At 42.0% G+C, this 22,771-nt stretch overlaps 4 protein-coding genes across 6 annotated transcripts; 1 reads left to right on the top strand and 3 right to left on the bottom strand.

The window, feature by feature from the left end:
• Positions 1 to 1,699: 1,699 nt before the first annotated feature.
• acadsb (acyl-CoA dehydrogenase short/branched chain) lies at positions 1,700 to 7,497 on the bottom strand. The gene is made up of 12 exons (XM_008290431.1): positions 7,448 to 7,497; positions 6,690 to 6,804; positions 6,210 to 6,369; positions 6,021 to 6,121; positions 5,718 to 5,924; positions 5,401 to 5,571; positions 4,791 to 4,916; positions 4,614 to 4,706; positions 4,401 to 4,490; positions 4,161 to 4,298; positions 2,871 to 2,970; positions 1,700 to 2,375 (listed from the first exon to the last, which is right to left on the bottom strand). The coding sequence occupies exons 2-12, from the start codon at positions 6,720 to 6,722 to the stop codon at positions 2,299 to 2,301; spliced, it is 1,296 nt and encodes a 431-aa protein (XP_008288653.1). The 5' UTR covers positions 6,723 to 6,804; positions 7,448 to 7,497; the 3' UTR covers positions 1,700 to 2,298.
• Positions 7,052 to 10,351, top strand: LOC103363601 (zinc finger protein Pegasus). Its single transcript, XM_008290432.1, has 4 exons — positions 7,052 to 7,150; positions 7,373 to 7,529; positions 7,641 to 7,829; positions 8,343 to 10,351. The coding sequence occupies exons 2-4, from the start codon at positions 7,394 to 7,396 to the stop codon at positions 9,269 to 9,271; spliced, it is 1,254 nt and encodes a 417-aa protein (XP_008288654.1). The 5' UTR covers positions 7,052 to 7,150; positions 7,373 to 7,393; the 3' UTR covers positions 9,272 to 10,351.
• Positions 10,352 to 10,398: 47 nt separating this feature from the next.
• pstk (phosphoseryl-tRNA kinase) lies at positions 10,399 to 12,769 on the bottom strand. Of its 2 annotated transcripts, none has more exons than XM_008290433.1 (6): positions 12,514 to 12,769; positions 11,437 to 11,683; positions 11,148 to 11,349; positions 10,977 to 11,052; positions 10,788 to 10,881; positions 10,399 to 10,700 (listed from the first exon to the last, which is right to left on the bottom strand). In XM_008290433.1, exons 1-6 carry the CDS (start codon positions 12,730 to 12,732, stop codon positions 10,483 to 10,485), a joined length of 1,056 nt encoding a protein of 351 aa, XP_008288655.1. In that variant the 5' UTR covers positions 12,733 to 12,769; the 3' UTR covers positions 10,399 to 10,482. The 2 variants fall into 2 exon arrangements, with proteins under 2 accessions (XP_008288655.1, XP_008288656.1); XM_008290434.1 differs by having other exon boundaries at positions 11,148 to 11,368; positions 11,459 to 11,683.
• A 1,513-nt stretch (positions 12,770 to 14,282) lies between these two features.
• Positions 14,283 to 22,584, bottom strand: adam9b (ADAM metallopeptidase domain 9b). Of its 2 annotated transcripts, none has more exons than XM_008290429.1 (22): positions 22,462 to 22,584; positions 22,046 to 22,152; positions 21,890 to 21,966; positions 21,716 to 21,794; positions 21,556 to 21,632; positions 20,908 to 21,100; positions 20,741 to 20,803; positions 20,563 to 20,634; positions 20,292 to 20,461; positions 20,084 to 20,174; positions 19,300 to 19,430; positions 18,977 to 19,148; positions 18,501 to 18,590; positions 18,197 to 18,392; positions 17,054 to 17,165; positions 16,430 to 16,610; positions 16,181 to 16,267; positions 15,994 to 16,099; positions 15,329 to 15,461; positions 15,117 to 15,210; positions 14,873 to 14,910; positions 14,283 to 14,738 (listed from the first exon to the last, which is right to left on the bottom strand). In XM_008290429.1, exons 1-22 carry the CDS (start codon positions 22,526 to 22,528, stop codon positions 14,615 to 14,617), a joined length of 2,460 nt encoding a protein of 819 aa, XP_008288651.1. In that variant the 5' UTR covers positions 22,529 to 22,584; the 3' UTR covers positions 14,283 to 14,614. The 2 variants fall into 2 exon arrangements, with proteins under 2 accessions (XP_008288651.1, XP_008288652.1); XM_008290430.1 differs by having other exon boundaries at positions 21,890 to 21,963.
• Between the last annotated feature and the right edge of the window lie 187 nt (positions 22,585 to 22,771).

Here is a 22,771-nt window from a genome sequence, read left to right as displayed (position 1 = left end):
ATTTTGATATGAAGAATATGTCACCAAGAAAAATCCTAAAATACACAAAACTGTATGTCTCTGATGAAAAAAGACCTCAACATTTTTGCCTGTACTATTTGGATATGTCTGCTTTTGTACTTGTGGTTTAGACTAACAGGGAAAATGCAAAAAACAAAAACAAAACCAAAACCAAAAAAACAAAAAACCACAATATCTGGTGCATTTAGGGTTCATCATTTAACCAAACTTGAAGCAGATGCAGAGAACTAATCAAACAAATTGCATTTGCTCAACCTACAAATATGCAGCCTGTCCTTTTAGCTCATGGAGCGCTCTTCAGCTCTAAAGGACAACACTGTGTTTTGTGAAAAGCTACTTGAATCCTTGCATAATTAGAGGTCTCATAGCTGTGTTAAAGATGGGGGCGGAGAAAGTGGCTAGCTGAGCTGCATTTGCCAAGGCAAAGTGAAGAGCGGATAGCTGTGTTTTTCATCAGATTATGTTCATTAACCAGGGGCCTCCACAAGTCAGAATGGATCAGAGGGGAAAATAAAGTACACTCAATCGCTGATGCAAACGCGGGCCTGAGTTTCCCTTTTGTATATTTAAGTGATTTGGGGAATATCTTGGCAATCATCAGGCTGATCATATTAATAACATTTTGTTCTCCGTCTGTCCGAGCTTCATCTCCTCACAGTGGTATTAAAGCACCAACATTATCCCCTGCTATCACATTCAGGGCAAAGGTCTGACGAATAGGGATTGATAGCTAATTACGTCCCACATTATAGGAAGCCTATCAGATTATAAATTCTATCAGGATGATGCAGCATACTTTATATTCTGCTCCATGGAGTAGCACTGAAATTTTGGTGGAGGTTTCTTTGACAGGGTTTGATGTAGAAATGTACAAATATGCTGAATTCTCATGAAGACGAGAAGCTGTCTGGCTGATTTCACTCTTTTCAAATATAGAGAAAATAATAATGTGCTAAAAAAATGTTGTCTTAATAGGCCAACATTAAAATAATAAACATGAAGTAAAATTTTATGCTGAAAATTGTCTCTTTTTTTGGTCCTTTTTGTGCAAAAATATCCAGCAACTGGTGTAATCAACAAATGTAGTGTTATCTGTGCTTCTGTTTAAATTATTTTCTCTTGGTTAAAATAAAGTTTAGCTGGTGCAACTAAAAAAAAAAAAATATCTGCAGCTTATAAACACACATCATCCGTCACATTTATGGGAATCTGGATTTTTCAGGGACTGTATTCTCTCTTAAATAAATATTGTTCAGCACCATGAGCTATTAATAGCCGTTTTTCTGTCAAACAGACATCCTGCAACAAACAAACAGTAATTCTCCGTGAGGGGTCATGGGTAATAACTTTTATGGGTCCGTTTGGTTGAACACAGCCCGTCTGTGTTGTTTAAACAATAGACTTTATTTTACACAGCCCACGTAGGCCATTGAAATTTAATCAGTCTAACCTACAAAATGATCAGCGAGTCAATTATGCAAGGCAGCCTCTTTTCATTTGAAGCACCAGCATAATTAAATTGATATAAAATATCATTAGAGGTGACAGGCTGTTAAAAGACATGGTAATTGACTGCCCTTTCAGTGTGGAGCTGCAGAGTGCTGCCCTCACTCGGTAAAATGCTGCCATCTAGTGAGAGAACTCGGAATCGCAGCGAACAAAGACGACGAGTTCTCGCGCCGGATCGTATTTTACATTTAATGCTGTTGACAGATGATTGTTTACAGATAATTCATGACGTGAAATCACTCGCTGTACAGTATCTGTGGAGCATATGAGTGAGTGAACTCATACATTCCTCCTGTTATAAAGAGCATCATGCAGAGAAAAATACACTTTTAAAATTACTGATTTCGGCAATAGAAGGCACTGACACATCCACGGAACATCCCAATCGATATCTTTCAAAAATTATCTCTCTTATAGGATCAGATATGTTCTATAATTCATCACTGCATCTCAATAAGGAGACGACTAACATGGGAAGGATGCGGTAAGGACCTAAAAAGCGACAAATACGACTCATTTCTCGCCTGGAAAGAAAATGGAATATAAAAGAAAAATAAATCTATAAAGTGACACCAACTTGAACCCAAAAGCCGGGGAAACCACAACATCAGTAACAGGAACTACTTAACAAGAGCACGAGCTGCTACAAAACTCTATGAACATGCAGCAACACGACGCTGCTGGATTGATTCCACTAAAGTCTTTCGAGGAAAAAATCTGGAGTGAGACAAAGCAAAGTGCAGTCTATCGGCGTGTGGTTAGATGGTTTCAGTAGTCATACTCCTTATCGATGAACTTGGCCATAGTGGACAGCTGGACATTTGTCGTGCCCTCATAAATGGTGCCTGCAGAAGGAGACAAAACAAAGCATTAGGATGAATTCCTGCTGCACAAAACAAGGTCCATTTTGTCAAATTCCCCTTGCACGGTACATGAATCTGAAGCTTTCACTACCGGCAGACAAGGGGGCTCATTATGCAGCTCGGTCTGCCGCTGCTCCACCTGGAGAACCGGGGAGCCAGAATGGTGGTGATGAAAGGAAAAGTGACATTTTGCCCTGGCAGCTTCCTTGGCTGTGCGCTGGTATAATGGCACTCTGAGGGGTCGGACGGGGGGAATTCCTGCAGAGTCCGATTACAGCCGCCGCTATCAGGCCCGCTCTCCGCCCCACTCTGGTCCAATCACAAACAGTGACACCTGACCTTCCTGCAGCCTTCCTGAGTTGTGTCCTTCACACAGTGCCGCCTCAGTTACATAAACTGCATCTTATCTAAACAACGCTCTCACAAACAACGTCAAGTCGATATTTCTGGAGCGGTTCCGAGTTGAGTCGGACTCACCAATTTTACAGTCTCTGTAGTACTTCTCTATGGGGTAGTCTTTGGTGAAGCCTACTCCGCCCATCCATTCGATGCATTTAGACGTAGTTAGAGTTGCAACCTGAGGAAGATAAAACAGAAAGAGATAATATGATAACTTTAATCTAGTTCACTGAAACCAGAATAGTTCTAACAGAAGGATTCCTGGCTGAGATAGCAGCACCATACCGCAAAATAAACGAATCATGAAGAGAGAAGTAAAGGTTCAACAACAATGAATAGATCAGAGAAAGAATGTAAAACTGATAAAACATCTCAGGTCTACTACAAAGAAAACATGGATGTGAAAACAGATGCATTTCACTCTATAAACTATGAGATTATACACAAGGTGACAAATTAAAGGAAAAACCCGAATCCTAACTCCTCCAATGAGAGGATCCGGTGGCTCGGTTACCCATGTTTGGGGTCCACTTGTCCCCTTAGAAGAAAGAAACCCCGCAAATCAAGTTGTCCTGATTGATCACCTGCATCCTGTGACGAGACATTTCTATCCTGATGACCCCTAAACAACCAAACGCCTGCTTTTACGCTGAGGTGTCGGCCATTTTTACTGAGCTGTAAAAATCCAATTTCACTCACTGTGCAGCTGCAACCTGAAATAACCTGCAGAACAATCCAAAGCTTGACTCATTAAGCCCCTTAGGGCAATTTAGGTTCTTAATTTAATTGATTTTGATTCCAGCTGTTCTCGTTTTAGCGGATTCATTGGTTTGTGAATCTTAAATGCTGTAATTAACGGTTTTATTATTATAATAGTAACTTTGCCCTTTAATGTTTTTATTTTTGTGGTTATCTGAGTTTCTTGTTTGTGCGCCTTTATCTTCTCAGATGAAAACACTGTAAATGAGGCCTCCGTCCCTCAAGGAGTTTGAACGAATGAATCTTTGATCTCCAGGATGAGAATCCATAAGACATGAAAGGTCACCGAGTGGTTTGATGAGAATTAAAATGATGCAACTTGTAAGCTTTGGCCAATCACCACATCCTAACCCAGTTAAAGGGATGTTTTTGGACCTGCGTGTTAGACAGCACTCTGCTCCACAACATTAAAACAGAAAATGAGGTTTTGGAAGAATATTGTTCCAAATAAGAGTTCCAGAGACTTGGAGAATCAACACCAAGATGCACTGAGGCTGTTCTGGTGGCCTTACTAAAACAATTTATGCTTTCATTTGTCACCCACTTGTACATTAACAGGTCTACAAATGTCCTTGTATGAAATCACAGTCGGTGAATTCGGAAGCTCACCTCTGCAGTGAAGTATTTAGCCATGCAGGCCTCCTTAATGAAAGGCCTCCCAGCTTCCTTCAGACGAGCAGCGTTGTACGTCAGCAGTCGTGCGGCTTCAATCTGCGTCGCCACGTGAGCTATTTGGTGCTGCATGCCCTGGAAGACGGAATATCATAACAACATAAGAACCAACTAGACAACACACTGGATGTGAATGATCACCAACATGTTATGTAGAAGAACAGAGTGGATCTGAACCTGGAAGTCAAAGATACGTTTTCCGAACTGCACCCTCTGTCTGGTGTAAGGAACAGTGTGGTCAAAGCAACCCTGTGCTACTCCAAGCATCTGGAACACACAGAGACAAAATCAGCACATGCAACAGCTTCAGTTTACACTTTAAAAGTTATCACAGAATACAATTAGCTAGATTTGAATACATAATTTAAACATAAATGTCTCGTAGTTTACCTGCGCCGCAATGCCAATCCTGCCCTCATTCAGCATTCCAATAGCGTACTTGTACCCCTGACCGATCTCTCCCAAGATGTTCTTCTCTGGTACCTACAACAGGGAGCAGAGAGTTGGCAACAATCACAACATGTACGATTTACCTGACATCAGACAGCACAGTGCGTCCAGTTGCACCTTGACGTTGTCAAAGTTGAGCGGGCAGGTCGAGGACGCGCGCAGGCCCAGTTTATTCTCCTTCTTGCAAATCTCTAGTCCCTCAGTGTCCCGGTCCACAATGAAGCAGGTAATGCCTCTGTAGCCCTGCCAATCAGAGGAGAGTTTGTGTTTACCTTCCTGCATCACAGACGTTTCATTTCAGTGACAAAACGCATCTCCCCCACACTACAAGAGTGGACATGACGCAGTCGAATGCACAGCAGTACAGCAGTTCAACACAATATCACTGTGATCTAAACTGTGAGCTTTGGCTAAAACTGAGTCAGAGAGATCTTGATTGCAGCATTGCATCATTTTTAAGTTTACAATTTCTATTGTTGCTGTTTTGGATTGAATTTGGACCGTTTTGGTGTTTAACAACTGAACTGTATTTGAGAAAAACACATTTTCTCAAATAAAATTGTAGTTCATTTGACTTTAAAACATTCAACTTAATACGTGTCTTTGTAATAATTGTTTGTTTATCAATTTAAAGCGATCCTTTTTTTTTTTTTTTTAAATCATGGCCGTCAGTCAATAAACAACTCGAGAGAACACACAGAGAATAGAAACATAAGCAGTGACTCACAGCAGAAGGATCCACGTTGGCCATCACCAGGAAAACACCTGCATGCTCTGCATTACTGATCCACATCTTGGATCCATTGATTATGTAATAGTCCTTGTGTTTCTCAGCCCGCGTCTTCAGAGCAAAAGCGTCACTCCCCGACTCTGCTTCAGAGAGGCAGAAGCTTCCAACCTGTCACAGGTAGATACGGAAGTGCACGACAACATTACAGGAAATGCAGTGAAGTCTGCAGTGAGGAAAATCCACCTAATAATAACCATGTTGTGTTTTCACACAGTGGAGAGTCCACTGTTAGGACAGAATGCCAAACTGCTCACCATGTCGGTCGACAGTCGGCTGAGGTACCGTTCTTTCTGAGCCGGGTTACCAAGTTTGCTAAACAGTGTGTTGATCAGCGTGTTCTGGATGTCACAGAGCACGGCCACAGAGGCATCCACCTTTGCCAGCTCTTCAATGACCAGAATGGAGGAGAAGAAGGTTGAGCCAGTGCCGCCGTATTCTGGGTCAATTTCAATGCCCATGAGCTGTAAGAACAAAGTGAGTCACTGCACAGAAAAAAAGAAAACACTGACTTAACTGTAATGACACATCTACTGAATAAAAAGAAATAAAATACATACACCCTGTTCAAAGAGGGACTTGATCACGTCCTCATCCATGACAGAATCTTCATCCATCTTTGACACAAACGGAGCGATGCGCTCTTGTGCGTATTTCTTCACTGTCAAACAACAAAACCGTTATTTAGCACTTTAGGAATTCCTGTCACCAGCCCGCTGCAGCAACGTGAACACAGTTGTTCTGCTCACCTGCTTCCCTCATCATGCTCTCCTCCTCTGAGTATGTCTGAAGGGGAGGGAAGGAGTAGGCAGCTGCCTGCTCTGAAGCCACATCTGGGGCAGCTCTGCTGGAGCTGCACCTCCATGCAGCCTGGCAGGACCCCCATGGGCGAGAGACCTGTCTGAAGGACTGGAAACAAACATCAGTAGAAAGATTGTGGGGTTTTTTTGGTCGAAGACAGTCTGACTGAATGCTAGGCAGTTATGTTTACCACTAATGTTGTCAGTCAATCAATTAAACGATTATTTTAATCGTCAACCTGCTCTGGGATCAAACAAGTTAGTCTAGGCTCTAGCAGACGTTAGCATGCTAGCTAACAACGTCATGTCAACAAGAGCTTGTCGGGTTACGTAATTCAAGGGTAAATGACCTTAACGGGGGGATATATATTAAAATACATGCAGAAATCCCCAAAAGTACATGAACATGGGCATAATATCCAGTCTCACCTTAGAGAAAAGCCTCACCAACGGAGCAGCCATGGTTTGTTATGAAACGTTTACATGCGGACCTCCAGCAGAGGGCTGATGCTGCCTTCACGGGCCGCTTGTAAAAGTCACACACCTGGATTGATGAAAGGCATGTTTACTGTGGAGATGTGATTTTTCTTTTCTTATTTATGCAGCGTGCCTTATGGTGGTAACATGAAAGAGAGAGAAAATGGGGGTCTTGTCAAGCTCTACAAAGAAAAGAAATGTACAAAAGCGTTCCCAACACTTTTCCAAATGTGACAATAATAATGTAATATTTCCGACGGTCTCCGAAGGCAACAGATGCGTTTGGGTGAAAACAAAAACAGACGTACCAGAAAATAAAGGAAGCAAGTCACACGTCCACTGGGTAACGACTGTACCTGATTAATTATCCCTCTTCTGTTTGATTAATAATAATGTTGGTTACACACAGAAAGGTAAGTTAGTGACAGTGTGTAAATATGAGTGTTGAAAATGTATTAAAAATCCATAAAGGCTAAGATAGCGAGGAGATGTTAGCACAGCTGCTAATAGCTTTAAGCTAACCATTAAGGTGTTTTATATACAGCTATGCTAGCTAACGCTAGCTATAATAGGTCACCAGCTGTCAGATATCAAAATAGACCCGTCTCAATAATTACCTTTGGATTTTTTTTCAGGTTTAATAAAGAAGAGAGAAAATGGAAGAGATAAAGACGGAGCCTGTGGATTTTGTGAAGGAATTTCAAGAATACCTGACGCAGCAAACCCAGCATGTCAACATGATCTCAGGCTCTGTTTGTGGAGAGAAGGAGACAGCGGAGGCGTTTCAAGCCGGTGGGGAGGACACACTGGACACAACAAATCAAACCTCATGTCTCTGATGAGTACACAGTCAAATGGTGAAGTCATGCTGCTTGTGTTTTTGTTTTTTTGTTTTATTTGTAGTTGCCCCAAGGTGTGAGCAGAATGGTCTGGACCCCCCGTCAGTGGAGGTGAGCCTGCCACTGGAGGACGGGCCGGATGTTCAGATGGATGGCCTGGAGAGGACCTGCGATGGAAAGTACAAGTGCAGCTACTGCAGCTATGCCAACAAAGGCATGGCTCGCTTAATAGAGCACATCCGCATCCATACAGGTCAGTGTTCCCAGCACATTTTGAACCAATGCAGGCGGTCCAGACATACTGCTGACTGCTGACTGTATGTGTCAGTTCTCTCACATTAAGGCACAGACAGCTTTAGATTAGTCAAGAACTTTATTGCCACACGCAGTTCGGTACAGAGACATTTTTTGTGCAGGGCTATAAGAGCTATGCAAACGGAGAAGGAGGAGAGGAGTCCATCCATCCATCCATCCATTATCTATACACCGCTTAATCCTCAATAGGGTCACTTGGTTGTTTTGTGTATAATTGGTCCACAGAAGGAAGCTCAGCCCTAACGATCCTCTCTTCTGTCTCAACCAGAGAGGCTCACTAGGGCTGATGATGAAGTCTACTTTGTCGATATCACCGAGCACAATTCTTTTTATAACCCCTTGTGCAGTACTCACACTACACTCTACTTCCTTCTTTACCTCTGTTTGCTCTGTCACAGTAACGTATGGTTGGTAATATCAGTGTTATGACTGTTAATGTTCCTTCACCCAGGAGAAAAGCCTCACCGCTGCCAGCTGTGCCCGTTTGCATCTGCGTACGAGCGCCACTTGGAAGCTCACATGCGCTCACACACGGGAGAGAAGCCGTACAAGTGCGACCTCTGCGCCTTTCGATGCAGCGACCGCAGCAACCTATCGCACCACCGCCGGCGCCGCCACAAGCTTCTGCCCACCAGGGTGGTCCGCTCTCCTTTCTCCAACAAGAGGATGCTGAGCGCTTTGCAGAAGAGGACGGGCTCGCTGGGCTTCAGCCGCCGGCTCCTCATCAACTTCAACCCTCCCTCCATGGTAATGCCAAAGTCGGATTATCTGAGTGACTTGTCTCACAAGATCCACCATTTGAACAGCGGCGAGTTTAAGAACCTACCCAAGGTGGATGAGAGTGACAGTCGCAATAGGAGTGCCAACGGTTTGACTTTTAAAAACCCACTGGACCAGCTGTCTACGCTTGCTGGCCAGCTGGCCGACCTTCACCCTGAGTCTCAGACTCCTGCATCCCCAGACAGGGAGTCTTTCAAAGATGAGAAGCCCATCCTCATTCAGCATGTTTCCAGTGAACAGGTTGCAGTGTGTTCAAACGGAGTGCAGACGTCGCCGCCTAAAAAGGAATCTCCCGCCTCAGGCCAGGGGAGCTGCAGTCCTGTCCCCGGCCTCAGCTTCGAGAACAACATGAACGTTCTTACTGCGAGTGTGAGCAACAGCCAGCCCAGCACGCCCACCCCTGCCCTGACTGTGCCTGACCAACAGCTCTTACATAAATGCCAGCATTGTGATATTCACTTCTCTGACAATATCCTCTACACTATTCACATGGGCTGCCATGACTATGAACATCCATTCCAGTGCAACATCTGTGGCCATATGTGCATAGACAAATACGACTTTGCGTGCCATTTTGCCCGTGGCCAACATAAAAAGTGATTAGATGCACTTTTCAATATGTTGTTTAGACAGTATAGAAACTAAACACGGTGACACAGAATTAGGTTTTGTATTTTTGTTATGCACAGTTTATTATTTCTATTAATTTATACTCATGAAGTATACTATACTGTTGCTTTACTGCGAGCTTTTCATATTAGTTGTGAAGGTACAAAACCACACAAACATCCTGTGACACAGCACAGTTTGCAGCATTTCATTGTTAGTGCTTGGCAATGCTGTCTGACCACAGTCCTCCGTGTCTACTGCAGCTCGTAGTGTTTTTCTGGATTTGCAATGTCTGAAATGCTTTTGAGTGACTCATCATGGTTTAACTCAGCTCTTACAGTAAACCACAAATATACAGAGGCAGCTACATTTAAGTCATTTTCAATACCAAAGCAGTATTCAACACCAAACATTACAAACTTTATCAAAGCTCTTCGTGTGTCATTAGGACGGCCGTCTGTACAGCATGTTGCTTGTTGGTCTAATTATACACCAAAGTTTAAGTTAAATTATCTGGGGGATATTCATACACAGTACAAAACTCAAGTTTGTATCCAGACACTTAAAATCTTGCCTTTTTTTTTTTTTAATTTATACCTCATTTCAGAGACTGTATAATGTGTTCGCCAACTCGTTCAACAATGTTTTAGGTACAGTCACATATTGTTTTACTAACTTTTATTCCCAATATTTATATATTGTAATGAGTAGTTTTGTGGTACCATATGTACCACTTTGTAGTACAAAAATCAACATTCACTGTAGCCACCTTCTGTCTGTGTAGTAGCTGATGTTGAGACACTTTAATACTTTTACATGTAATGTGAAGTAACGTTCGTAGCTTTGGGTTTGTGAGAATCTTGGTCTAAAGACGGTTAATTTGTTTGTATGTTATTATCTTATGACAGACAGAAAATGTTCATTTGAGAATAATAAATATCCCTTTACATTTAAGTGCTACATTTGCAGAAGTCATGTAGGTGTTTCCAATGGATTTTGAGGAGAATTCTTTTTTTTTTTAAAAACATTTCCTTCAAGTTTTTCAATATGAAATAAAATAATTAACTTGCAGTTTGTTTACCTGGTGTCACAGTGGTCTACAAAATCACAAACACACGTACAGCAAACGTACATTTAACATTTATTTACACACAGAGCATTCAGTTTGATGCAATATTTGATACGATTTGTTAAAAATCAAGTCACCTGTAGTCATTTATGATTCTTGATAGGATTTCCTTTTTCTTGTCGTCAAAAACGTCCACTGCTCTTTTCACTACTCGTTCCACGTCGATCTCCTCTTCTTGAACAAAAGGCACTTCCTGCAGGAACTGTTTCCGCAGGTCATGAAGAAACGTCGCTTTGGATTCGTTCAGCTGAGCAGCCAGTGACCTCATGTGTTCAGAGGAGACGTGATTTTCTGAAATGAAGACAGCAAAGTGCTCGTTATGCTTGATTTTAAATGTCAACAGTTGAATGTATAACATTTCTGAAGCTCACTGCTGACCTCTGGCCGTCTTCATGGCCTCAGAGACGAGGCGTCGACAGGCCTGGTCAGCCTGGTGGACAACACTGGTGGCACATTTCAGACGGTCGGCTTCCTGCAACATGTATGGAACAGAAATAAAACTCTCCTCTGCAGCTGGGTGCCTACAGTCCTCTACCACGTGTTGCAGATTTGACATGTGTGACTCACCCTTTGTTCTGTGTTGTCTTCAGCTGGGCTCAGTGGGTTACTCAGTGCAGAGGAGATCAACTCCATCACCCTCTGGCTGAGGATAATTCACACAGGAGAAAAACCGACAGGATTTTACACACTGTGAACTTCAGCAGTAACTGTTAATAGCTGCTTCTTCTGTTGTCTTACATGTCAGCTTCAGATAGATTGTCTGTGGTGTTGAGTGAAATGCTGCTCATCTCCCAGGAGTTCTTCTGTGGATTTGGAAACTCCAAACGTTTCACCATCTCTAATATCACCTCCGTGGGAATGGGCTGAGACCTGCTCTGGTTTCTGCTGATGCAGGACTCCAGGTCACACTGCAGGCACACCTGGCAGAAACCCAACGAATCTGCAACGACAGCTGACACCTTTCAACCGCCGTTTAAACAGCATTTATGTTGGTTGGTGGGATATTCTGTTGACAGAGAGTTCTTACGCTTTCTTGCAAGTTGGCACACCTCATATCTCATGCTTGGATAGTAGAAGTTGTCATCCAGCAGAAAGAGAAGCGGTGCCCCGGCGGACTTCAAACCTTGAGGCTGGCGCAGGGCTTTAACGCATTGTTCCCATGCGGCGCTGTTGATCTGAGAGCTGCTCGGTAGCTCCGCAAACACTTCAGAGTTCTTCAAGAACTGCTCTAAGCACTGCAGCACTGCTTGTCTGTGAGATTTCCATTCGGTGTGCTGGAGAGGAAAAACAGTTTTCCAATCAGTGAAGCATCAGCACAAACAGCACTGTAATGATGCAAATGTGATGTGAAGTATAAAGCTTAACCGGTACATCACACGACTGATATTATCACTGATTTATTGGCATCTGTGCTGTCCTATATGCGCCAAACTTTCTTTGATAGAACATAATACAGAAAAAGGGGGGTTATTTATAAATAATCTCATCTCATAGTTTGTCCAGCCGAACAGCTCCAACTCAGTCATTTACAATTCTCTCAGTATCACAGCTGAGGAGAAGATGGCAGAGAGTCACATGATGTTTTCATAGTAAATTGTACCTAGTTTGTGAATTACATGCAGGAAAGTTAATAAAACAATGACCTCATCACTTTGCCTTTTCACAGCACAGACATCAACAACATCAGCTGCTATACACATATCAGAATTTCTTGCGCCCTAAAACCAGAATCGGCCCCAAAAATCCACTGTTGCTTTGGCTTTAGTAAATATTTCATAGAGGCACATCGTACAAAAATCAAAACAGGGGAAAAGGACTTCCAGTGTGCTCTTATAATGCATATATACATTTGTTTTCCCTACTAAACGTTTGTTGCAAATTACTTTAAATATGTTATGCTAAACACGGTTTTCATGCAAAGTGTTTTCACAATATGTGTTGATCCTTATAATTAAACTCCAAATACTACTTTAAGCTCAGTGCTACTCTATAAAGGAAAGTCTGCTCCAGTCTACAAAGTGTGTAGTTGGTGTCACCAGATCAACATTAATGAGCAACTCAGATTCTGAACTCCGCGTTAAAAGCTCAGCTCAGATGTTTTTACCATCTCTTGCAGTTCGGCACTCTCCTCCACCACTCTGGTCCGGAAAGCCTGCTCGGGGATCAGATCATCGTACGGGACCACAGCGGCTCTCCATCCGCGCTGTGCGGCGGCGCTGAGGACGCTGCGGCCCAGGGTGGACTTCCCGGCGGCGGGCAGCCCGCAGAGGACGCACACACAAGCCGGAGCCCTGCCGACACTCCCGGCCTCCTCTGCTGCCATGAGCTACCGGAGAGCCGCCGTAAAACTCAGCTGCTGTGCTGTTCTGCCGCGTTTCTGCAGTTGTGTTGACAGCTGACTTCCGCGTTATGCCGCGTCAGAACCACGTGGGTAAAACACGTGACTTCCTGCTTTCAAAATTAAATGCCGCAAATTGAAGCAAAGCAAAAAGCACATAATCTAATACGCTTAAAAACAAGACAAGGATCATCACGATCAATAAAATCAGTGTAGAAAAATAGCGCAACTTAACAGGCTGCAGACATATATATTTAAAATAATGACAACTTCTACTGAAATTACGTTTAACCAACAACCTGCACTGAGCCAGACCAATTAACTTTTCCTCTAATACATTTTTAATTACAACTTACTTCATGATTAGAAATTAAATTGCTCTACTTAGATATTCTCCAATATTTCCCCCATTTTTTAGGGAAAACATTCAACAACAAAATTTTGTCTGATTATTTATTTATTTTTTAAAAATTTGAAATACAGTGGTGTATTTAAATACACTATATTTAAATCTTAAAAACAAAAACAACAAATTGGAGTTCCCATCACATACAATATTAAATTGATGCAATTACAGCTATTATCATGTCAACCAAACCCTGAGAAGTTTCAAACAGTATATCAGTAATTTACAATGTTTATCTTGTGATCATAAATCTACGTAAGTGGAGAAAATAGGTCACCTGAATTACTTTATAGAGTGTAGAGTCTTGTAAACTGAATAAATGTTTGAAGATAACAGATTCAGGTCGGGCAAATATGGTAGCAGTGCCACGACAGTCCACGGTGTTTCACTAAACTAGAAGATATGTGACATAAAGAGGCATTATCTAACACAGATCGTAAACCTGGAGTCCTACAGATAAGGTCTGCACAGTCAAAAAATTACACAAGCTAGTGTTCATTATGTTTATGCAGATTCTCAGTCATCGAGGTCGTATTGATTCTCAGAGCTTCAGTAGGACTCTTGCGTCAAAACAGATAAATCCAGCTGCCTTCTGCTGAAGCTCCTGGGATTAACATCTGGGATGTTGTTTTATTGTAGATTTGTAAAACTTTCGCCACTTTAACTCTGAAAAAAAACCCTTGAAATTAAAACAATAAAACATAATCACAATATCTTGAGGGATATTAGGTGGACATTTATTTTCAAAAATCACAGACTGAAAGGGTTCTAAACATTTTTTTTAAACCTTCTTTGGTTTTGGCTTTCTTTGGTTTACTCAGCTCACACGAGCTGCAGATTATCAACACCCACGGATATGGACGGTGGTTAAAGACATTCCTCCTTTACTCTGGGAGAGCTGTGAGACATTTACAAATGCAAATGTCTTAACTGCCCAAACAGGACAAGTAACAAGAGGGATGGGAACATTTCTCTTGAGGCACGTTTCCCTGATTCTTTGAACAGCTGAATCACAAAGTGAAAAGCAAAGCCGCCTCCTGAAGCATTTCCTTGAATAAATGTTAATTATGTATTATCACGACACTCAAAGAATAAGAAAAGGGCAAGAAAGGCATACTTTTACATAAAGTACAATTTGATATTTTTTATTACAATTAACATCCACAGCATCAACATTTGCAAAACATTTAAAATACATTGAAAAAACATAATAGCATAAGGATACAAAAGATTTTCTTTTCTTAAGAGTGACAAACAATTACCTAATAAAACACATCTTCCATTAAATATTTACCAGCCTCTTCCACCACCAACAATACCACAATCAAGCTTCCAGAGGATGCAGGTAGCAGGTTACCATCAGTAATCATCACAGTGTTTTAGAATTGTCTGTTAATACAGCGTTGAACTGTTGTCTCATTCACCATACGACTATAAATATGCCACATAAAGAGAGGAGGATTAGGCTGGTGTGTGTTTTGGAGGGATTGGTCTGGGCACTCCGGGGCCTTGCGTAGGAGCTGCTGATTGTGCAGGGGCATTGCTGGTGTCCATATTCCAGTAGTCCAGTTCTCCGTACCTGAAACTGACAGGTTTTGGTTAGATTCAGTCAAAAAAAAAAAAAACAACACCACACTGTTTTCTTGTCAAATTAAAGTTTCAGTTTAAATCTGTGTATAAGGGAAATATTTATTGAGTGATGTTAAAGTCAGTTCATACTCAGAACTTGGAGCTGAGGTAGCTGGTGGATTTCCAGGCTAGAATTAAAAAAAGGAAGAACAACCGACAATCAGCCATTCTTTAAAGACAAACTGAAAGCGAAACACGTGCTTAACTTTTTTTTTTAATCATTATTATTATCGATGTACATCTTTCCGTATTTTGGGAATGCATTTTCAAATGAAAATCTCAACAAATTCACTGCTTTCCATGCAGCGGTGGTTATTAAGAAAAGCTTATTTACCCTGTCAGGAGGGACTCGTACTGGAGGCTGGGTCGTGACGTTTGCTTGAGCGTTGCGGTTTGACTCTGTATTTTCATGTCGAGCATTACGTGACCTGAAAATGCAAAATTCACCTTCTTTTTTTTTAATATATTCATATGTGACATCCTTTTTAGTATCTTTTTATATGTTTTTTTTTTTGTTTTTTTTAAAAAATGTGAGCCGATGTTTACTTAAGGCTTCGTCGCTTTAGGCAAGGATCCAGGGACTCTCTCCTGAAGATGTAGAGCAGCACCAGAGTGACAAGGACCAGAACAGGAACCACCAACAGGAAGAAGATCAACAGGCCGTTTCTAAGGGAGTAGTCTGAGGCAAAGGATGATATGCGTGGATATTTAAACGTAGAGGCATTACAATACAACATGACATGCACAAGTACATCAGAACTGGTGAAAGGATGCTGAAAGGACGACTGGAGATGTTTTCTATAAAGCTGGTGGTACTGTCGGACCTAAAATAACAGGCTCCCTGTAGCTGGGAACACTTTTGCTTGAGAAGACAATTAACAGCGAACCATTGTTTCTGATAACATGCAGTAGACGAGCACAGGTTGTCAGCATGGTCAGAATGATCTAAGACCATTCTCATGCAGACGCTACAACAACACAAACTACCGCAGTCATGGCTGGCAGATGACAGAATGATTAATACATGAGTAATACGAAGCAGCTCTGATAAACGGCTACTGTAAGCTCTACAGTCTGGTATTTCATTACCGCACAGTTGGATGCATTTGAAAAAATTCTAAATTGTAAATGTTTCTCCAATCAGCGCTGGAAAATGACTTCATGTGCACTTCAGTTTGAAAATGAAATCAGCAGGATCAACATAAGCCTACCTATCTGAGCAGGACCACTGTCTATGCTGCCACCTCGGCCCGGTACGTTGCAGTTGGGTGGGCCCCATCCATTGTCACAGTGGCAGTGGCCTTGGTCATTACATACCTGAAGGAAACATTGAAACAGGAAAGTCAGACGTGTCCTTTTTGGCTGGTAACTGAGGGGAGGGAATAAATGCAGTTTTACCCCTCGGCTGTTGCAAGTGGTCCGAGCATCACAATCCAAGTTGGGCAGTAGAGCCGAAGCGTTCACACACGTAAAGTCCAGACAGGTCTAAAGGAGAAAACACAACTTGTTGATGCAGTGAGTCACTTTTTCCATTTTCACGTGGCAGCACAGCATTGGGACAAATTAAATCTCATTAGTTCCTGGTTACATTCCTTCTCTTTGGCATGGACACTTTTTAAAATAGTTTCCCTCCGTCAGTCTGCTCACCTTTCCTTTGTCACAAGGGCTGCCGGGGTTGACGTAGGCAGGATCAAGCACATCTGTGCCGAGGTTAAAGTCTGCGTTGACACAACTTGACCCATCAACCATTTGGATGCTGATTATGGCGCCTTCGGGAGGTTTCTGCACGTCCACATTGGTGCACTGCACCTTCCCACACATGGAATTTCTGTGGCACACGTTCAAAAAAACACAGTCAGTTCCCACAGCTGTTAGAGAGTTAAATGCTGAAAGACAAAAAGCTAATCTATCCTTTAGCTGACATGCAAAAGTTGCATCATGTCACCTTGTTGAAAATGACCATCTTATGAATTATACAGTAAATGTGTCACAAAGCTGTGATCGAACTTCGTCGCTTAATCAGATGATCTTGGACATTAAATGACATTTTACATTTGTAGCTACATTCGCGGATTAAATCTACTTTATGTGTGGAGGATGGAGTTTTTGAAACCTTAATTTAGCCTCAAATATTTTCAACAAGTGGCTTTTATACATGAATAAATGTCTTCATGTTATATTTCCAATAACTACATAAATAATAATTATATAAAATCCATAATTAAATCATCTAATGATTGTTGACCACAAACTTTAAACTGAAGTACTTACGCTACAGTGCATTTGATGAAGGCTCCTGAGCTGGTGATTCCACAGTTCCCAAATTTGTCTCCTATGGTATTCGCATGTGAAAAACAAATGTCTGCTGCCTTTCTTGCAGCGTCTGCAGAGAAGCAAAAATAACATCCAAGGGAAAATGTTAATGACAAAAGAAACAAATCTCATGGATTCCTTGGTTAAGTGTTCCTGCCAAGCAAATGAATAATGAGATTCAAAACAAAAGGGGAAGGAGAAGAAGAAGAAGAAACACGTGTAAGTTCAGCTTAAAGTGACTGCTGCTGAGCATCACTTCCTTGTCTGTAAAAAAAAAACCCCAACTGTGATCCCAGTAAATGGAATGAAGTCATATCTACAAGGAAATGAGGATCGCTGTTAATACGTTTGGGAGTAGTTTGCGTACACTAAGCTGTAAAACTGTGAAATGTTTTTGTTCTAATGCTGAAGCATCATTGTTCAAAGTGTCTGTAGAAACATCAGATGCAGAAATAAGACGAAACCTAAAAAAATAATCAACACTGGTCTAATACTAAGATTGAAAGGACAATTTTACATCTGCTATGTACAAGCGTCACATGTTTCTGTCTGAGGAAAGCTTCCTCCTGCTTCTTAGAGGATCAAAATAAACTAAAAAAAGTAAAGAATCTGCAAGAAATGGGGGGAAAAGGGATAAGGCAGCAGAATACAGTCTTATGAGAAGATTCTCTCTTCTCTAAAGATGAGTCTGTCTGCAGTTTGGTGACATTTTGTTAGAGTGACAGTGACGACATAGAGGACACAGACAATAAACACTAACAAGTCAAAATACTGCTTAGCTGGGGATTGTTTTTCTTTTTTGAAGGTCTTCTTCATGACTAAACCAAACAAGGCCTTCCATCTACAGCAAACATGCTAACATGCAATATAATACATTCCTATTTTCCTGCTCTTCCAAGCAGAGAGGACTGAATTTGATCAACATCTTTCCAGATGATCGCTGCCTCCTTCAGCCAATGTACTTTACATTATCCATAGACTATCACAAAAACAGATTTACCAGTTAATACATTTCAGTGGTAACTCATAAAGATAATTGTCCAAAAGGATTAAAAATGTAACTACCAAAATCCTTGTATCAGTCACTATCACTGAACGTACCTGATTCGAACAGATGTCTGCACTGGAAGTCGTATGTCTGGCAGCGGCCTTCGTAGCAGTACGCAGCATTGTCTTCACAGGGCAGGCCGTCCATGACGTAGAAGTCGTTGGGACAAGATGCATTGTTGCCATCACAGAATTCAGGAAGGTCACAGGTGTTGACAGACTCCCTGCACGGCGTTCCAGAAACCAGGATCTAAAACGAAAACACATCTCAGAACGCTTTCCAAAGCACAGTTTATCGCCTCTGTTTAGCGCCGTCACAGGCTGTGTGAGTCCAGCTAGAGTCCGACACGTCACGGACCTGACAGTTGCTGCAGCATTCTCCCTGAGCACAAGCGGACCCGCGTGTAAACGTACACGTGGCAGCATCGCAGCATTGATTAGTGCATTCCTGTAAGAGACCAAAGAAGGACAAACTCTGCTTAGCATCACACTAAAAACAACAGGGATACTACGGCATGTGCACTCTAATCTGTAAAATGCATCACATGTGTGCCAAATACTTGTTCTTGATTTATAAACACAGATTTTAATTCTTAGCGTCATTCATTTGCAAATGGTATCAACCTTAGGGATTGCACATTTCTAAAATTAAAATAAACCACAATGACATTATTGGTAGATATCTGTACAGTGTTTATCAATTGTCATATCTGCTATGCCTCCATATAAGCATCATTTATTCCCATGAAAGCTGTAAAAACTATCATCAAGTGTATTGGAAAGACTAATGCGATGAAGATGAAGTTCTGTTATTTCCTATGTGTGGCACTCTACCTCTGGTGTGCCACAGTCACACTGCTCTCTTCCCTCCAGGCGGCCATTGCCACACTCAGCGACGCCGACCACATCCGACTCGGAGGGCTGATTTCTCAGACACACGCCTCCTCCACGGACAACCAGACCCTCGAAGTCTTGTGCGCTGCATCGGCTGAATAAGGTGGAACCACTGCGCGGTGACGAGATAAGAGCATTAATGGAAACATCCATTCGGACAGGCCTCAAATTAACAAACGTTAAGCAAGACGGGGAGAAATAAAGAAAGGAAACACGATTATATGATCAAGACATGGAGACACGAGTTGTGGAAAATGCATTACGTAGCACTTGCTCCCATGATGCAGCTGCTTCCATTGCAAGTGCAGCGAGAATTATCGTGATTCATGCCCAGGTTGTGGCCCATCTCATGGGCCACCACAGTGGAGATAAAAGCCAAGGAGTTGTCGCTGTACTGCAAAAAACACACATTGGATACATTTAGTGCCCGACTTGGAAATTAAAGTGATCAATCAATAATATAGAACAAATGGAAAAGAGCTTTGTCTGTTTTTCAAGGACTCACAGAAGAAACTGTGCATGAAAGAATCTTTTAAACATGTAATCTATTTAGATTTAAGGTTCATAACCAACATTTTTACCCACTGAGACGACAAAAAGGAAGCTCAATGATATTAACTGATTGGATTTTTTTGTGCACATGTATAATAACACTTAAAAATAATATTAACCTGTGAGCAAGTTAAGTGTTCATCTCGTTTCTTAACATAAATTATATAACAAACCGCTATGTGATACCTTTAAGTGATCCAAAGCTCATTTTGATCCCTTTGAGCGTCACTTTAAAGGATATTAAAATCACGCCGAGTCATCACAGCGCAAAAAAATTCAAGGAATCTAATAATAAAAATAAAAGTGTCATGTCATGGGGCAGGACTGCATTCAAGTATAACCAGTTCTAGAAGGCTGGTTTTCAGAGTCTGTGAGCTACCCTCACCCAACGTGCCATGAATAATGGAGACGGTATCAGTTTCTATGCAAAAGCTCACGCTGCCAGAGCACCACAGTGTCAGCTGCTGTTAGAAGTTAAATGACAGTGAAACTAACCACGTTGATCCCGCCACCATTCGCTACGGAGCAGACCGTTCCCACGAAGGCCATGCCCAACACACCTCCTGGGTACGCCCGGGGCTGACCGCTGCAGACGGAGAGACAAGTCGCAAATTGTGCTCTACATGTCAGACTTTGGGGTTTCCATCAAGCATTGCAATTTAAAGTCACACAAACAAAACGACAGAGACCGCTCATTACTTACACAATGAGCTGACCGATGTCATGTTTGAGTCTTGGTATCAGTTCCGCCTTCCTCCACCGAACAAACCTCCCCAACACCTCCCCTGCAGAGCCGTCCACACTGAAGGGGTTGCTGTTCTTAAAAATCTCCAGGCCCACTAACACAATGCGGATATTCAGCTGCTTGTAGTACTAGAATGAAAGCAAAAGCAGAGCATCGTAAAACACAGGAGCACATTTGATGCCATTAGAATTTAGTGCATTTTCATCTGCAAACATCTGTAAAATCTCACCCCATCCAGCAGGTTAGCCATCTCCACTATCTCCTCCCGCACCGCCGTCTCATTTTGTTGTTTAAAATTATACTGTTAACAAAATTAACAAAATAATGTTGAGAATAAAGGAGTGTTTTTTATTATTATTACTATTTCATGGCTGATGAATCAGGGCTGAACAGACAAACACACTCACCCTGAGATTATCGACAACCAGCACCAACTCCACATAGCTGGTTTGTGGTAAGTTTCGCTTCTTCTGTTAAAACAAATGATAGAAACAGCTGCTTAGAGCTGCATCCACTTTTCATTGTAAACCCTGTTTATGTGGTAAAAACACATGAACACAGAGAGAACTCTAACCCGCAGCAGTGAAGTCAGCGACTGGCCGGGCTCAAAGGGGTCGTGGCTCGGCGTCGACTCGGCCTCACCGACGACCCCGCAGGTGACGGGCTCGGACTGAATGTCCTTCAGCAGGTACAGAAGATGCTCATTAGTGGCAGACTGTGGCGCAGGCTCAAGTCCGAACGTCTCATTTCCAAGGATGATCACACCCCTGCAGGGAAGCAGAGAGTTAGCAGGTACATGAATAGATAAATGCTTTAGATCAGAGCAGGGGTGTGGCGCTGCAAACCTGTGGTGCGGCATAACGTGCTGAGGAACAAAGAGATTAAGCTCAATTTGTTAAAGTGTGACTGACAACACATCTTCATTCAATACACTTACTCATGAAAAAGCATCTGAACTCAGTATTGCATCTTATAAGAATATCCCCTACTGCTCTTATATTGATATAATATATACCAATATGGCAGATGGGTGCAAACTGTCATTTAAAAAACTGCCTGATTAATTCTACATGTGATGAACTGGGTTAAACAACAGATTAGATAAACACATAAGCCAACAGATGTAAAACTGAATTAAAGCCCTGCTTTACTTCCTCTTGTCACTCAAAATAGAAACCAGCCTCCGCCTAATCTAACTGGTTTGAAAGAGAAATGTTCACACCTGAGGCCAGAGCAGGTGCTGAGTGCTACCACTGAATCCTCATATCCTTCCACCTCTCCATGGTAATAGCAGTGCACCTGGAAATAGAGAAGTAAAAACAGGTGTGAGGTTTAATGCTCAAACCAGCCTTGAAAATCAGAATAAGGAACCTTCTACGTACATGCGGTCTCGGATATGACGAGTTGTAGCCACCAGCCGCATCACGTGAAAACTGAACAAAGTTGGGGTGCAAGAAGTCTCTGAAAATAAGAGAAAACAAAACACATCTGACATTTCATCTGCAGCATAAACAAGGACACAGAATAACGTCAGTATGATGTACCTCTGCACATACCTGTTCCTTTTTAGATGAAGGACGTGTTTTCTGTTGTTAAAGTTGAGTGCATACAACACTGTCTCATCCTCCTGCTGCTAAACACAACAAGAAAGCACTGTTAAATGCTGTCGTAGTGAATAATCGGCGTAAAAGACACTCGAATCAGGTTTCTACCTCGTCTGATTGTGGTGGGCTGTTGATGCTCCTTGTATGTCTATGAATCAACTGAGGATTTACAACGGAGTACTTGGAAAGTTTTGATGCAAACCCATTGAAAATGTCTGGAAGAAAGGTGAAAACAAGGAGAAATTAGAAATCCTCTGCTCAGGACACAAATAAATCAAGCACACAACCAAAATTGAGCAACATTCATGCCTCTTTGCTTCATTCTCAGGATAACTTTTTTCCCTTTAAAACAAAAACCCAGTGAAGGATACAAGCTCTTTTGTGGATACTTAAGCAGCACTACAAGTTTTAAACAAAACTCCTAAATGCCCAGCCATTGCTGTTGGCTTGTGCACTCAATAGGAAAACCGAGGTATTTTTTTCTGCTCCATCGACAGACCAAACAAGGACTCAGTGTGCCTCACCTTTGTTGTCAATCCCAGAAACAGAACACTGCAAGAAAACAGCGAATAGGATGTATTTTCTGACCATGATCCTGGTTAAAGTGCCGAGCTTATGTCCCCATTAGGAATACGGGAAGTCAATTAAAAACCAAATGAAGTCAATGTTCGCGTCTGCCTCCTTGCTTCCTTCTCGTGGTCAGGTACGTCACGATGGGCGTGTCTTGAGACAGGTGAACTCACCTCAGAGAACAATGGTGCATTTACAACACGGACATTCATCAGAGGGCTTTAAAAACTACAAGCTAGACTATAAGTGTCAACAGATGTTTGA

The sequence above is a fragment of the Stegastes partitus genome, unplaced genomic scaffold (genome assembly GCF_000690725.1).
Source record: "Stegastes partitus isolate 25-593 unplaced genomic scaffold, Stegastes_partitus-1.0.2 Scaffold673, whole genome shotgun sequence".
NCBI classification, from domain to species: Eukaryota; Metazoa; Chordata; class Actinopteri; family Pomacentridae; genus Stegastes; species Stegastes partitus.
This window is presented reverse-complemented; position numbering and strand designations above follow the sequence as displayed.

Excerpts from the sequence above, each read along its gene's own strand:
- acadsb (XM_008290431.1), bottom strand. The coding sequence starts at position 6,722 with ATGGCTGCTCCGTTGGTGAGGCTTTTCTCTAAG. Across the intron at positions 5,572-5,717 it reads GCCGACTGTCGACCGACATG|GTTGGAAGCTTCTGCCTCTC; the intron begins GTGAGCAGTTTG and ends TACCTGTGACAG. Across the intron at positions 4,491-4,613 it reads GGATTGGCATTGCGGCGCAG|ATGCTTGGAGTAGCACAGGG; the intron begins GTAAACTACGAG and ends TGTGTGTTCCAG.
- adam9b (XM_008290429.1), bottom strand. The coding sequence starts at position 22,528 with ATGGTCAGAAAATACATCCTATTCGCTGTTTTCTTGCAGTGTTCTGTT. Across the intron at positions 21,795-21,889 it reads CTTCATCTAAAAAGGAACAG|AGACTTCTTGCACCCCAACT; the intron begins GTATGTGCAGAG and ends TCTTATTTTCAG. Across the intron at positions 17,166-18,196 it reads CAGACATCTGTTCGAATCAG|ACGCTGCAAGAAAGGCAGCA; the intron begins GTACGTTCAGTG and ends GCTTCTCTGCAG.
- pstk (XM_008290433.1), bottom strand. The coding sequence starts at position 12,732 with ATGGCAGCAGAGGAGGCCGGGAGTGTCGGCAGGGCTCCGGCTTGTGTG. Across the intron at positions 11,350-11,436 it reads GTGCCAACTTGCAAGAAAGC|ATTCGTTGGGTTTCTGCCAG; the intron begins GTAAGAACTCTC and ends CTGTCGTTGCAG. Across the intron at positions 10,882-10,976 it reads AAGACAACACAGAACAAAGG|GAAGCCGACCGTCTGAAATG; the intron begins GTGAGTCACACA and ends TACATGTTGCAG.
- LOC103363601 (XM_008290432.1), top strand. The coding sequence starts at position 7,394 with ATGGAAGAGATAAAGACGGAGCCTGTGGATTTTGTGAAGGAATTTCAA. Across the intron at positions 7,530-7,640 it reads AGCGGAGGCGTTTCAAGCCG|TTGCCCCAAGGTGTGAGCAG; the intron begins GTGGGGAGGACA and ends TTTTATTTGTAG. Across the intron at positions 7,830-8,342 it reads GCACATCCGCATCCATACAG|GAGAAAAGCCTCACCGCTGC; the intron begins GTCAGTGTTCCC and ends TCCTTCACCCAG.